We start from the raw sequence: 15277 nt of genomic DNA, 5'->3' as shown, positions 1-15277 counted from the left end.
ATATCATACTGAATGGGCAAAAACTGGAAAAATTCCCTTTGAAAACTGGCACAAGACAGGGATGCCCTTTCTCACCACTCCTATTCAACACAGTGTTGGAAGTTCTGGCTAGGGCAATCAGGCAAGAGAAAGAAATCAAGGATATTCAGTTAGGAAAAGAAGAAGTCAAATTGTCCCTGCTTGCAGATGACATGATTGTATATTTAGAAAACCCATTGTGTCAGCCCAAAATCTCCTTAAGCTGACAAGCAACTTCAGCAAAGTCTCAGGATACAAAATCAACGTGCAAAAATCACAAGCATTCTTATACACCAGTAACAGACAAACAGAGAGCCAAATTATGAATGAACTTCCATTCACAATTGCTTCAAAGAGAATAAAATACCTAGGAATCCAGCTTACAAGGGATGTAAAGGACCTCTTCAAAGAGAACTACAAACCACTGCTCAGTTAAATAAAAGAGGACACAAACAAATAGAAGAACATACCATGCTCATGGATAGGAAGAATCAATATTGTGAAAATGGCCATACTGCCCAAGGTAATTTATAGATTCAATGCCATCCCCATTAAGCTACCAATGACTTTCTTCACAGAATTGGAAAAAACTGCTTTAAAGTTCACATGGAACCAAAAAAGATCCCGCATTGCCAAGGCAATCCTAAGCCAAAAGAACAAAGCTGGAGGCATCACGCTACCTGACTTCAAACTATACTACAAGGCTACAGTAACCAAAACAGCATGGTACTGATACCAAAACAGAGATATAGACCAATGGAACAGAACAGAGTCCTCAGAAATAATACCACACATCTACAGCCATCTGATCTTTGACAAACCTGACAAAAACAAGAAATGGGGAAAGGATTTCCTATTTAATAAATGGTGCTGGGAAAATTGGCTAGCCATAAGTAGAAAGCTGAAACTGGATCCTTTCCTTACTCCTTATACGAAAATTAATTCAAGATGGATTAGAGTCTTGAATGTTAGACCCAAAACCATAAAAACCCTAGAAGAAAGCCTAGGTAATACCATTCAGGACATAGGCATGGGCAAAGACTTCATGTCTAAAACACCAAAAGCAATGGCAACAAAAGCCAAAATTGACAAATGGGATCTAATTATACTAAAGAGCTTCTGCACAGCAAAAGAAACTACCATCAGAGTGAACAGGCAACCTACAGAGTGGGAGAAAATTTTTGCAATCTACTCATCTGACAAAGGGCTAATATCCAGAACCTACAAAGAACTCAAACAAATTTACAAGAAAAAAACAAACAATCCCATCAAAAAGTGGGCAAAGGATATGAACAGACACTTCTCAAAAGAAGACATTTATGCAGCCAACAGACACATGAAACAATGCTCATCATCACTCACCATCAGAGAAATGCAATTCAAAACCACAATGAGATACCATCTCACACCAGTTAGAATGGCAATCATTTAAAAATCAGGAAATAACAGGTGCTGGAGAGGATGTGGAGAAATAGGAACACTTTTACACTGTTGGTGGGACTGTAAACTAGTTCCACACTAGGGGAAAACAGCGTGGTGATTCCTCAAGGATCTTGAACTAGAAATACCATTTGACCCAGCCATCCCATTCCTGGGGATATACCCAAAGGATTATAAGTCATGCTGCTATAAAGACACATGCACACGTGTGTTTATTGCGGCACTATTCACAATAGCAAAGACTTGGAATCAACCCAAATGTCCATCAGTGACAGACTGGATTAAGAAAATGTGGCACATATACACCATGGAATACTTTGCAGCCATAAAAAAGGATGAGTTCGTGTCCTTTGTAGGGACGTGGATGCAGCTGGAAACCATCATTCTCAGCAAACTATCGCAAGAACAGAAAACCAAATACCGCATGTTCTCACTCATAGGTGGGAATTGAACAATGAGACCACTTGGACACAGGAAGGGGTACATCACACACTGGGTCCTGTTGTGGGGAGGGGGTAGGGGGGAGGGGCATCATTAGGAGATATACCTAATGTAAATGACAAGTTAATGGGTGCAGCACACCAACATGGCACAAGTATACATATGTAACAAACCTGCACGTTGTGCACATGTACCCTAGAACTTAAAGTATATAAAAAAAAAAGAAAAGAAATGAGGGCAATAATAAATAAATAAATAAATAACAAATATTTTTTAACAGCTTTGTTGAGTTATATAATTCACATACCATAATGTTCACACATTGTTTTTTACTATATTCACAGAGCTGTAAAACTATTACCAAAACCAATTTTAGAACACTTTTATCATTTCAAAACAAGAAATCCTATACTCTTTAGCTCTCATTCATCTATTCTTCCCATTACCCACAAACCTGAGTAACCACTAATCCACTTTCTATCTCTATAAAACTGTTTACTCTAGACATTTCACATAAATGAAATAATATAACATGCAGCCTTTTGTGACTAGCTTATTTCACTTAGCATGAATGTTTTCAAGGTTCATCCTTGTTGTAGCATGTATTAATACCTCACTCCTTTTGATGGCTGAAAAATATTCCATTATATGGATACATCACATCTTGTTTATTCATTCATCAGATGATGAACATTTGGGTACATCTTTTGACTATTATAAATAATATTGTTATGAACATTCATTTATGTTTTTGGGTGAACATTTATTTTCAGTTCTCCTAGCTGTATATCTAGGAGTAGTATTGCTGGGGTTATACGCCAATTCTATGTCTATGTTTTAGAGGAATTGCTAGAGTGTTTTCCAGAGTAGCTGCATCATTTCACATTGCTATCAGCAATATATAAGGGTTCTGATTTCTTTACATCCTTGTCAACACTTATTATTTTCTGACTTTTTGATTATAGTCTTCCTAGTGGGTGTAAAGTAGAATCCCATGGTAGTTTTGATTTGCATTTCCCTAGTGGTTAATGATGTTGAGCATCTATCTTTTCATGTGCATATTGGCTATGTGTATGTCTTCGTTGGAGAAATATCTATTCAGATCCTTTGTCCATTTTTAAATTGAGTTATTTGTCTTTTTATTATTAAGTGTTCTTTATAAATTCTAAATACTAGTCCTTTATCAGATGTACAATTTGTAAATATTTTCTCCCATTCTGCAGCTTTCACTCTTTTGATAGTGTTTTTTGAAGCATAAACTTAAAAAATTTGCAGAAGCCCAATTTATCAATTTTTTCTTTTGTAGCTTGTGCTTTTGGTGTCACATGTAAGAATCCATTGTCAAACTGAAGTTCACAAAGATTTAGCTCTATTTTTTCTTCTAAGAGTTTAATAGTTTTAGTTCTTATATTTAAGTTTTTGATACATTTTGAGGTGATTTTTGTAGACAGTGTGAGGAAAGTATCCAATTTCATTCTTTTATACATGACTATCCAGTTGTCCCAGTATCATTTCTCAAAAGATGATTTTTCCCCCATTTTACCCTTGACCTTGGCATTCTTAATCTTGGTGCTTTTGTTGAAAATCAATTGACATGAATATGTAGGTTTATCCCTGGACTTTCAATTATATTCCATTGACTGATTTGTCTATCATTATGCTAGTACCATACTATCTTAATTACTGTCACTTTGGAGCAAGTTTTGAAATTAGAAAGCATGAATCCTCCAACTTTGTTCTTTTTCAAGATTGTTTTGATTCTTCTGGGTCCTTTGAGTTTCCTCATGAATTTTTAGATCAGTTCATCAATTTCTGCAAAAAAACAGCAGCTGGTATTCTGAGAAGGATTGCATTGATTCTGTAAATCAGTTTGGGAAGTATTGCCATCTTAACAATCTTAAGTTTTCCCATCCATGAACATGTGATTTTTTCCATTTATCCAATCATTTTTAATGTACCCATAGAGGAATGGCATGATGCAAATATATCACTGGGAAAATAGAAATAATATCCCTTGGTTATGGGATTAGAGATAATTTTGATTTTATTTTTGTATATTTCCATGTTTTTCCAAATTTTCAACAAGAGTATCTTTTACATAACCCAAAAGAAGTTATTTTTAAAGAAAAAATATCTTTAATAAAATATACACATATCCTCAAAGACCTGAAGACAGAAATACCATTCAACCCAGCAGTCCCATTTCTATATATATACTCAAAGGAACATAAATCGTTGTATTATAAAGACGCAGCTGTATGTTCACTGCAGCACTCTTCACAATAGTAAAGAGATGGACTCAACCTAAATGCCCATCGATGATAGACAAGACAAAGAAAGTGTGGTACATATACATCATGTAATACTACACAGTCATAAAAAAGAACTAGATCACGTCCTTTGCAGGGACATGGATGGGGCTGGAGGCCATTACCCTTAGCAAATTAACACAGGAACAGAAAACCAAAGATCACATGATTTCACATATAAGGGGGAGCTAAATGGTGAGAACACATGGACACATAGAGTGGAACAACATACACTGGGGCCTATCAGAGGGTGGAAATTGGGAGGAGGGGGAGGATCAGGAAAAATAACTAATGGGTACTAGGCTTGGTACCCATAACTAGTGGGCACTAGGCTTAGTACCTGTAACTAATGGGTACTAGGCATGGGTGATGAAATAATCTGTACAACAAACCCCCACGACACAAGTTTACCTATGTAACAAACCTGCACATGTACCCCTGAATTTAAAATAAAAGTTAAAAATATACACATTTAAAATATTACATAGACATGAAAAATAGAAAACGCTTGAAACATTTTCCAATATACATGAACATACCACTGTTTATTCTTGGTCACATTTTCATCAGAATTTGCTGATTGTGTGCTATATGGTAGATACTGTGCTAAGTATTGAGTATACTGTTTTTAAGAAAACGTATGATTTCTGCCCTCAGGAAGCCTACCTTTAGTGAGAGAATGACAATAAACAGGCAAAGTAGCAAACAGAAAAGGAATTATAAGTTGTAAAGGGCACTTTGAAAGAAAGCAATCAGTACTATGATGGACAATAATGGCAGGATAAAGCAAACCTATTTTGATATAGTGGTCAGGGAAGCTCTCTCTAAGGCATCAACGTTTGAGCTGAGACTTGGGAACCCAAAAATGTTAAGGGTTGGCTTTCAATACTTATCAAAGATATGTTCAATATAAGCAGTTTCTTATATTGAACGGTAAAAACAAAAAGCTTTAAAATTCCAAGGGGAAAATAATTTCAACAAATAGAGTAACCTCCACCACCTTCTATAATATGATATACAGGGTCCAAAAAATCCAGTACCATAAAATATGTGAAAAGTCATTGTAAGGTTAATGAAATGCACTGAAAGTGTTTACAGTGGTCTCACTGTGCTGCCCAAATCCAGCAGGGTCCCAGCCACAGTTTGGAGCCACTTGATCATAGCTTTCTGCTCCACCTTAACTATTGATGAGGATGATTCTGGGTCCCTTTTACAGGCTAAAGTTCCTTGGCAGAAGCAGCAATTCCAAGAATCTAGGTAGTTGATGCCTTTTTTGTCAGCCTGATGGGAAGACTGGGCCAAGAGAATACTGAAAGCACAAAGTATCACCCCTTACCTCCCTGACATTTCCCTTCATGGCCCAGTTTCTCTTCCACTTATCCTTCCCCCAAACTTAAGATTTCTAGCCTACTCCTGTTTAGAATGAGGGTTAGGCAGAGGACCAGAGCAAATACAGTTGAATGTGGATTATTAGGGGAGGGGGGCTTATCATAGGTATTAACTGCTACCTGCCCACCCAATATCTATTTCCTGCTCTTAGTAACAGAACCCAGATTTTGTTTAGGAGGTAATGTGCCTAGTTGAATTATATGCTTCCTCAGACTCTACTGAAGTAGACATGGTTAAGTGATGTAGTTTGTCCAATAAGATGTCACTTAAGGGATTTGGGAAAGTTCTGCTTTAATGATATAGAACCACTTATTTCCACGTTCTTTTACATCTTCTTCCCTAGAATTTGGGGATGAGGAGGGAGACAGGGCAATCATCTTTGGACTATGAGATAACCATGAAGATGAATGCTTTATGTGAAAAACGGTGTTGGAGAAAGGTAGAACATAGCTGGGGACTGACACCACTGCAGAGCTGCTGCCCCAACCTAGATAGCCTACCTCCAGATTTCTACGAGGTGACAAAGCCAACCCTTATTTGACTGTAGTTAGGTTACTGTGATGACATATAGTCATCTGAAATCCTAACAGGTACAGCTGTCTACCATGAACATAAATTTATCGTCTTTGGATGAATCCAAAGTTTTTAAGGTTTTAATGTAAAAAGTCCAACTCTCACATCTGATAAAACAGGAAATGCACAACCCTCCAAACCATATCACCCACTACAGAGTGGTAAGTATAGGTCATTAAATGAAAGCAGCACAGAAAAGTGGCTTCAGAGAGGGAGTCATTTCATGCCCCTTACCTTCATTAGCCCCATTCCCCAAGTCATACCACATAAACATAAATTCCAGGTAAAACTGTGCTTACTACGTAAACACACTTCCAGACAAGTTCCTTATTGCTCTACATTGCCATCCCTAAACTTCTCCTACTTGGCAATTCTGCCACAGCATAATTCCCAGGGCACCTCCACCCACAGTTAAAATTATGATTTAGGGTTCATTGCTACACATACCTTGAAACTTTTAAGCAGACACATTAAAGTAATGCGGCTCAAGGAATGTTAACAACTTTTTCCACTTTTGCCCCAGCCAGTTTCTACTCCAGTCCAAAACGGCTTCTTTATCACCACTGGCTTTACTCAGATTACGCTTACAGAATTCATCATCCTCCAGGGTAGAATCACCAAAAATAATGTGAGCATTTATACAGAAAGTGTAGTTCAGATAAAACAATATATTAATAGGCCAAATGAGAAAAGAATAGCACGCTGCTAGTTTTCTATATGCATTCTTGCCCGTGTGAAATTAAACTTTTTTGCATCCATGCCGGGAGCGGTGGCTCAGGCTTGTAATCTCAGCACTTCGGGAGGCCAAGGCAGGCAGATCACTTGAGGTCATAAGTTCGAGACCAGCCTGGCCAAATGGTGAAGCCCCTTCTCTACTAAAAATACAAAAAGTAGCCAGGAATGGTGGTGGACACCTGTAATCCCAGCTACTTGGGAGGCTGAGGCAGGAGAATCTCTTGAACCAGGAGGCAGAGGTTGCAGTGAGCCAAGACCACTTCACTGCACTCCAGCCTGGGTGATAAAGCGAGATTCTGTCTTAAAAAAAAAAAAAAAGCATCCAAAGTTGAATGGAGTTTGCTTTTATTATTGCCAATGAGATAATAACCTTTCAATTAGGAAAACAACAAAAAGGAAAACTATGTAATGAAATTTTTTTTAAATCCCAGAACCAAAATAAGTAAAGATTTCCAGATAGAAATTTGCGTGGAGTCAATCAGAGTTACATATTATTTTCATTTCCGAACAGAATTACTCCATCAAGTTTTCTGATATCTCTCTAATGTTTCTCAGTAAAACATTAGGAAAGTAATAAAAATTCACCTAAGAATGATCAAAATTGCATTGAGTCCCAAATAATTATTATTTTTTTGTAATTGCAAATTCTTACATGTTAAATTACCTCTTTCGGAGAGCTTTCTAAATTTTAAGGGAAAAATTCCGTACTCTTTCTTTTTAAGGTAGGCAGGGACAATCAGGAAGCAGCCCGGATTTTCAGAAACAATCTTTAGCATCACAAAGACAAAGACTAAAGAAACATGTAATGCACAACTTAGGCTGCTCCTTCATCCGAGGCAATTCAAATTTCCACGGATACCAAGTCTTCAGTGTCCGGTGTCAACCTTTCAATAGAAGCATACCAGAAACTGTTGCGATTGCCTTCTTCACCACGAGAGTCTAAACACCACAAATCTGGGCAGAAGTAATTATCTGGCCAAGCCGGGAGGCACGAAGCTTAAATACCGCCCCTGTAGGAGGTGTGGGGGATCCGAAGCAAACACCCCAAAGTTTGTTTGTGGGTGGAGGCGCGGAGGCGCCCGGAGCCACCCCCGAGGCTCACCTGGTCAGCAGCCGGGTAGGAGTTGCGTCTAGCCAGAGTTTGCTCCTGAGCGCTTCGTTCCCCTCAGGCTAGTGCGTTTAAATCAGTACTGGGTGGCAAACGACGCCCATTCTTTGGGCTCTGAAGTTTGGAATTCATGGGTTCTGCGGCATAAGAAAGTTCTTCGCAGGTTATTTCCATGTTCGAGGCTGTCGCTTAGCGCATCTCCTCCCGGTGCGGCCCCAGGCTATCCTCCGAGCCGCCTACGAGATCGCTGCCCTGTGCCGCAGCATCTTGATGCCCAGGACCCCGAGGCTGTGGGGCAGCCCCTCCTACTTGGGATAAGCGGCCAGAACTCCTTTCCCCACTGGGAAGAACACTCCCAGCCCCGGGAAGAGTGCGCATCCTAAGGAGATATCTCCTAACGCCTAGACAAAGACAGCGCTGGGAAAAGTTAGACCAACTGGCACCCCCGCAAGGCGAACAGAGCAGCCCCTTGGCCTTGGTGGCCGAGCCCGCTACGCGCTCTCGGAGTCGCGGCCAACTTTTCCCGAGAGTTTCTGAGCAACTTGCCGCAAGTTGGGGCGAAGGGGCAGATCAGGGGTCAAGGGCGCGCGGACAGGCTGATCTCGCCCCAGTCGTTTTCCTCGTACCTCCCCGCGTACCTGCTGATGTATCCGTCCCCGTCGCCGTCGCATGTCTGAAAGAGGCGCCGCATCCTCTCCTCCTCGCCGGTACTGGACGTGTCGCTGCTGCTGCCACCGCCGCCGCCGCCGCTGCTGGCGCTCCCCGCAGCCGCTGCCGCCGCGGCCGCCATCATGCGCCCGCTCCCTGCTTGGGAGGAGAAGAACGTGCGGCCGCAGAAGAAATCCGCCGGGCGCGCAAGCTGCCTGCAGCCCCGAACCTGCCTGACAACGGAGCATGCCCAGTGGCCGCCGGGGCGCTCCGGGCGAGGGATTCCACCTCTCCGGGTTTTGCCCGGGTTGGGAAGATGGGCGCTCTGGAATCGCACGAGTAGGCACCTCAGGGAAGAGGGAGGAGGGGAAGGTGGCTAGAGGAGTCAGAGAGCCAAGGGTGGCAACGGGAACACGAGAGGAGGCAGAATACACTGGAGCCCCCCGGGAAGGGTGTCAGCATTGTGCATCCGGCCACGACGCGGGCCCCGGACACTTGGGGACGCTTCAGACAGAGGGCGGGTGTTCTCCCGGCAGAACTCCGACCGCCTGGAGTCGTGGATTCCTTTTCCAGAAAAAACATTAACACACCGTTTCTGCAAACTCAAAACGGTGCTTGTCATCCCACCCTCCAGGATTGTTCCGGGTTCTGTACCCATAACCCCCAATGAGAAACGGAATGACTGGACTTTTTATGAAATCTTGACACCTGTCAAGAAACCTGGCCCTCACAGCCCTGATCTTGGCTTCCACTCTGTACTGGGAACAGTCTGCACTCATATGTGACATTGTGCACGTTGGGTCCATTTCCGGAAACGGCTCACTCTACTGGGCAGGCATCACTAGAGTTTCCCTGACATTGTGCACGTTGGGTCCATTTCCGGAAACGGCTCACTCTACTGGGCAGGCATCACTAGAGTTTCCCTGACATTGTGCACGTTGGGTCCATTTCCGGAAACGGCTCACTCTACTGGGCAGGCATCACTAGAGTTTCCCTGACATTGTGCACGTTGGGTCCATTTCCGGAAACGGCTCACTCTACTGGGCAGGCATCACTAGAGTTTCCCCCAACAGCTTTAATAGTGCCAAGAGTGAACATAATAGATGGTCTCATTTGATCCACACTACAGACCTGGAAGATGCCTCTTTGATTATCACTCCTACGACTTAGGAAGTATTAATAGATAAGTACCTCATAGGGTTACCTTGCGTATAAAAGGAGAGCAGACACAATGCAGTTAGGACAATGTCTGACACTGAGTGCTCAACAAATGTTAGCTCTCATTGTTCCCAATTTACAGGTAAGAAAACCGAGGTACCAAGAACTGCTCAAGGTTCCAGGTTTAGTAAGTGTCAGGGCAGAGGCAAGCCCAGGCAGCCTAACTCCAGAGCAGGAGCCTTTGAAAACTGCACTATTCCCCCATAGCCAAAGGGGAACCACAGTGAAGCAATTTGTGGTTTCGTGAATGACTCATTATTTCTGTCCTAGATTTTCTGCCAGAGAGGCCTGTGAAGTTCTCTGGTGGTTTTAAAATATGTCCACAGATTCTTTGGTGTATCCCTCATCAAGAGGTGGAGTCTGTTGCTTTCCCTAAACCTGGATTGGACTTGTGACTGCCTTGACTTCTGAGACTACGTTAGAAAAGGCAATGCAGATTCCACTTGGCTCTCTCCCTTGGGACACTTACCTTTGAAGCCCTGAGCTGCCTGAAAAGAAGTTTGGCTTCCCCGAAGCTGGAGAAACCATGCAGAAAGACCATGTAAAGAAAAAAAGAGATGACTAAAGAGCTACAGCTGTTCTAGCCCTTGGATCTTTGAATCATCCCAGACTAGGTGCCAGACATGAATGAAAAATGATGCTAGCTCTAGATGCTGCAAGTGCATTAGAGACCCTGAGCAAAACTGGCTAACCAACCCCCAGAACTGTGAAGATAATAATTAAAAATTGTTGTTTTAAACCATTAAGTTTTGAGGTGATTTCTTATACAGTAATATATAACTGGAACAAGTCCATATGTCTTGGGAATGTCTGCCAGGTCAGAAGGAAGGAATCTCTGCTCTCTTTCTCCTCCTCTCCACCCCATCTACCTATTCCTACTTTACTTCTTTATAATTCTCTAAGTTCCCAGTATTTCAGGGCACTGAAATCGTAGATTAATGAGTTAATGGGTTATCATGGGAGTGGGACTAGTGACTTTATAAGAAGAGAAAGAGAGACCTGAGCTAGCACGCTCAGCCCCCTTGCCATGTCATGTCCTGCACTGTTTTGGGACTCTGCACAGAGTCCCCACTAGCAAGGTGGCCCCTTGACCTTGGACTTTTCAGTCTCCAGAACTGTAAGAAATAAATTCATTTCCTTATAAATCACCCTAGTTTCAGGTAGTCTGTTCTAAGCAACAGAAAATTGACAAGACCAGAAATTAGTACTGAGAGTGGGGTGTTAACGAAAACAAATACCTGAAAATGTAGAAGCAGCTTCGAAGCTGGATAATGAGTAGAGGCTACAAGAATGAAGCAGCAGTCTAGAAAAAGCCTAGGTTCTAGTGAGGGCTTAGAAGACAAGAAGAACAGGGAAAGTTTGGAACTCCTTAGAAATTGGTTAAATGGTCATGATCAGAATGCTGATGGAACTATGGACAGTAAAGGCCACTCCAACAAGGTCTCAGATGGAACTGAGGAACAAGGTACTAGAAAGTGGAGTAAAGACCATCCTTGTTATAAATTGGCAAAGAACTTAGCTGAACTGTTCTACACCTGAGGGCTTTCTGGAAGGCTGAACTTGAGAGAGAGAAACTGGGGTATCTGGCCAAAGAAATATCTAAGCAGTAAAGCATTCAGGCTGCTGCATGGCTACTTTTAACCACTTACATCAAGCTGTGAGAGGGGGAAAAAAACCTTAAAGGCGGAATTTATAATCATAAGAAAAGCAAAGTGGAAAGATTTGGAAAACTCTCAGCCTGGCCATGTAAAGAGTGAAAAGGTGTGTTTGGGAGAGGAAACCAAGGGTGTAGCCCAGCAACCTTTTGCTGTGGAGATTAGTAAAGGAAAAAAGTATCATCTGAGATGGCATTTCAGAGAACTTTGAGTTGTTCCTTTCATCATAGACCCAGAGGCAGGAGGACAGAATGATTTCAGGAGACAGACCTGAGGCACCTTTCATGGGCTTGCTGCCCAGCGCGCTCTCTCAGGTCTTTGCTTCCCAAATTCTAGTACAGTCCTTCTTGGACATGCCAGCTGTGGCTCAAGAAGCTTTAGGTGTGAATTGACCTGCCACTCAAGAAGATAAGAACCATAAGCCTTAAGGGCATCCATATGGTGCCATTATAATTCTTCAGATTTGCAGAAAGCAAGAGCTGTGGAGGTTTGGGGGCCTCCATCTAGATGTCAAAGGATTTTTGCTGAAAGCCTGGGTCCAGGCAAAGACTTGTAACAAGGGCAGAGCACTACAGAGAGCTTCAGCTAGGGCAGTGTTAAGCAGAATTGTAGGGTCAGAACTGCTGCAGAAAGTTTCCAACAGAGCAATGCCTAGTGGAGCTGTGGGAACAGGGCCACTACCAGGATCCCAGAACTGTGAAGTCACCAACAGCATGCAACATCTGCTTGGGAAAGCCTCAGGCACCGGGCTCCAACCTGTATGGGGTGCACCCAGCAAAGCCCTAGAGGTGGGGCTGTCTAAGGCCTTGTGGGCCCAACTCTTGCTCTAGTGTGTCCAAGAAGCAGCACATGGAGTCAAAAAAGATTATTCTCCAGCTTTAAGATGTAATGTCTGCCCGGCTAGGTTTTGGACTTTCTTGGGGCATGCTGCTTTTTTCTTTTTGTTTATTCCTTCCTTTTGGAATGGGAATGTCTGTTTTATGCTATACCACTATTGTATCTTGAAAGTGGATAATTTACTTTGATTTCACAGGAAGATGAAATTCTGGACTTTGGACTTCTTAGTTGGTGCTGAAACAAGTTAAGACTTTGGGGCTATCAGAATGAAATAAATGTATTTGCATGTGAGAAGAACATAAGTTTGGCAGGGCCAGGGACAGAATGCTATGGTCGAATGTTTGTACTCACTTGAAATTCATGTTGAAACAATCCCCAGTGTGGCAGGATTGAGAGGTAGTTAGTTCGTGAAGGCTCTTCCCTCATAAATAGATTAAATCGTTCATGGATTAATGGGTTATCATGGAAATGGAACTATTGGCTTTATGACAAGAGGAAGAGAGTCCTGAGCCAGCATACTCAGCCCCTTTGCCATGTGATGCTTTGTGCTATCTTCAGCCTGCAGAGTTCCCACCAGCAAGAAGGCGCTTACCAAATGTAGCCCCTCAACTTTGAACTTCCCAGCCTCTAGAACTACAATAAATAAATTTCATTTCTTTGTAAATTACCCTAGGTTCAGGTATTCTGTTATAAGCCACAGGAAACTGCCTAAGACACTATCTACTACCCAATAATATTTTATTGAAAGTTGCTACCAGCAGCACAAATATTCCTATCTACAATAAAACAAGAACCAAAGTCCAAGAGTTTATATATATTTAAATTTATATATATATAAATTTTTTAGTCCTAATTTTTCTAATTTTTATAGAATAAAACTTCTGTTGTTTGACAATACAGCCAGACAGGAGCTGTTACACTCAATTTTTTCTAGAGAAATGCCAGTTTAAGACTAAAAAAGAAATTTAAAAAAAGCATTTTTCTAAGTACAACATGTATGGAGGGTCTGGAAACCCAAAGGATTTTGCAAAATTTCAACACATCGCTCTATAACCACATTCCATATATACAGAATGTGGAAGTAAAGCTCAACTAATTATATTTCAAAGCAAAGAATATTTTTTCTCCTTACAGAATGGGTACAACAGCTCTAGATGTTTAAATTCAAACACACAAAAAGTGGATCTTGACGAATTTCCTAAACAACATTTTTCTCATGCTTGGGTAACTCAGAAATGGCTGAAGAGATAGGTTCCACATCCCAGAAAAGAATTTGTTTCTGAATTGATAGGAAATGTGAAATTTCAGCCTAAAGGGTTACAGGAGAGGGAGAAATTTCTAAGACATTGAAAATAGAGATGCCATATCTCTATTTGCCATATATAAATATAAAGAAGGAGCTTTGAGTGAGAGCCACTCTCTCAAAGAGTGAGGGATGTATACCCACTGCCGTAAATCTAACAGTACTGGCCATAACTTCAAGGTTTCATGTATTTATCTGAGATGAGTACACAGCTCAACCTCTTCGCCCTTATTCAGTTTTTTTCTTCAATTTATGCGATACATTTCAGAAAACACTGCACACATTACAAGATATCCTACCCCATATGTCTAAAATTACAAGTTAAAATAAATAACTGCAGTGCTTTGAAAACTTGATAATCTGATACGTGTCCTACCAAATTTGATTTACCTAAAGTAGACTACATGCAACCATCCTTTTGATGGGTTGCACTATGTCCAATGAGCGCACAGTGAGGGCAGTACTGCTAACGCCTACGCAACACACCCGCATCAACCAGAGCTTTGCTTTTATCTTGGTGCAATTTTTGGAAAAATGAAAATCCACTTTTGGAAAAATGAAACTCCACTTTTCCATGTGAAAAAAAAGCTAAAAAAAAATAAAAATAAAAAGGCAGCCAGGTGTGGTGGCTCATGCCTGTAATTCCAGCACTTTGGGAGGCCAAGGCAGGCAAATCACTTGAGGTCAGGAGTTCGAGACCAGCCTGGTCAACTTGGTGAAATCCTGTCTCTACAAAAAAAATACAAAAATTAGCTGGGCATGGTGGCAAGTGCCTGTAGTCCCAGCTACTCGGGAGGCTGAGGCAGGAGAATAGGAGAATCATTTGAACCAGGATAGTCGAGATTGTGCCACCGCACTCCAGCCCGAGAGACAGAGCAAGACTCCGTCTCAAAAAAACAAACAAAAAACGCTATATGCAAGAGTTGGAGTGAGGACTCCATGGTGCCACTGGCTCATCATTTTTTCTAGGATGTTTTTACCATCCCTGCTAAATTCCAATATTCCTCAAGAAGCTTTTCTTCACCATTATAGGACACAGTTACCTTCCAGAGCTGTCTCAATTGAAGCACACATTGTGAGAGAAGTGAACCATAAAATGGTGATTTGCCTCCCAATTCAATAGTATCAATTATTATTAAAAGAAGTTGCAAATTCCTGAGAGAAAATAGTGAGGTAGAGTTAAGAGAGCTTAACTAAGTTTTATTGGGTTCTTATCACAAATCAGTCATAGTGTTTAAAATTACACCTTACTTAATGCTTTCTGGTGGGGATAGGTATTTATTATCTCTATTTATGGGTGGATGTCGGTGAGTGAGAGTTACTAAATGCCAAAGTTAAGTAATGTCCCTGTCTTAGTCTATTTTGTGTTTCTGTAACAGAATATCACATATTGGGTAATTTATAAAGAAAATAAATTTGTTTCTCACCATTCTGGAGGCTGTGAAGTCCAATACCAAGGTGCCAGCATCTTTCAAGGCCTTTTTGCTGTGTCGTCCCATGGTGCAGAAGGTGAGAGCAAGAGAGGGTAAGAAGGTCAAATTAATCCTTTTGTCAGGAACTCATTGCAGCAATTATGACATTAATCCATGCATAAGGGATCTGC

The 15277-nt window shown here is 41.4% G+C and overlaps 1 protein-coding gene and 1 non-coding gene across 2 annotated transcripts in view; one reads left to right on the top strand and one right to left on the bottom strand.

The window, feature by feature from the left end:
* Window positions 1-8904, bottom strand: part of LOC105499974 (MCC regulator of WNT signaling pathway) — a 480351-nt gene extending 471447 nt beyond the window's left edge. Inside the window, exon 1 of the mRNA XM_011772875.2 lies at window positions 8652-8904. Within this exon, the coding sequence (XP_011771177.1) occupies window positions 8652-8806 (155 nt within the window). The 5' untranslated portion in view covers window positions 8807-8904. The remainder of the gene's footprint in view (window positions 1-8651) is intronic.
* A 5179-nt stretch (window positions 8905-14083) lies between these two features.
* On the top strand, window positions 14084-14208 carry LOC112423383 (U4atac minor spliceosomal RNA). Its single transcript, XR_003013856.1, has one exon. It is a non-coding gene; the product is annotated as a U4atac minor spliceosomal RNA (small nuclear RNA).
* The last annotated feature ends 1069 nt before the right edge of the window (window positions 14209-15277 follow it).

Source organism: Macaca nemestrina, chromosome 6 (assembly GCF_043159975.1).
Source record: "Macaca nemestrina isolate mMacNem1 chromosome 6, mMacNem.hap1, whole genome shotgun sequence".
Classification (NCBI taxonomy): Eukaryota; Metazoa; Chordata; class Mammalia; order Primates; family Cercopithecidae; genus Macaca; species Macaca nemestrina.
This window is presented reverse-complemented; position numbering and strand designations above follow the sequence as displayed.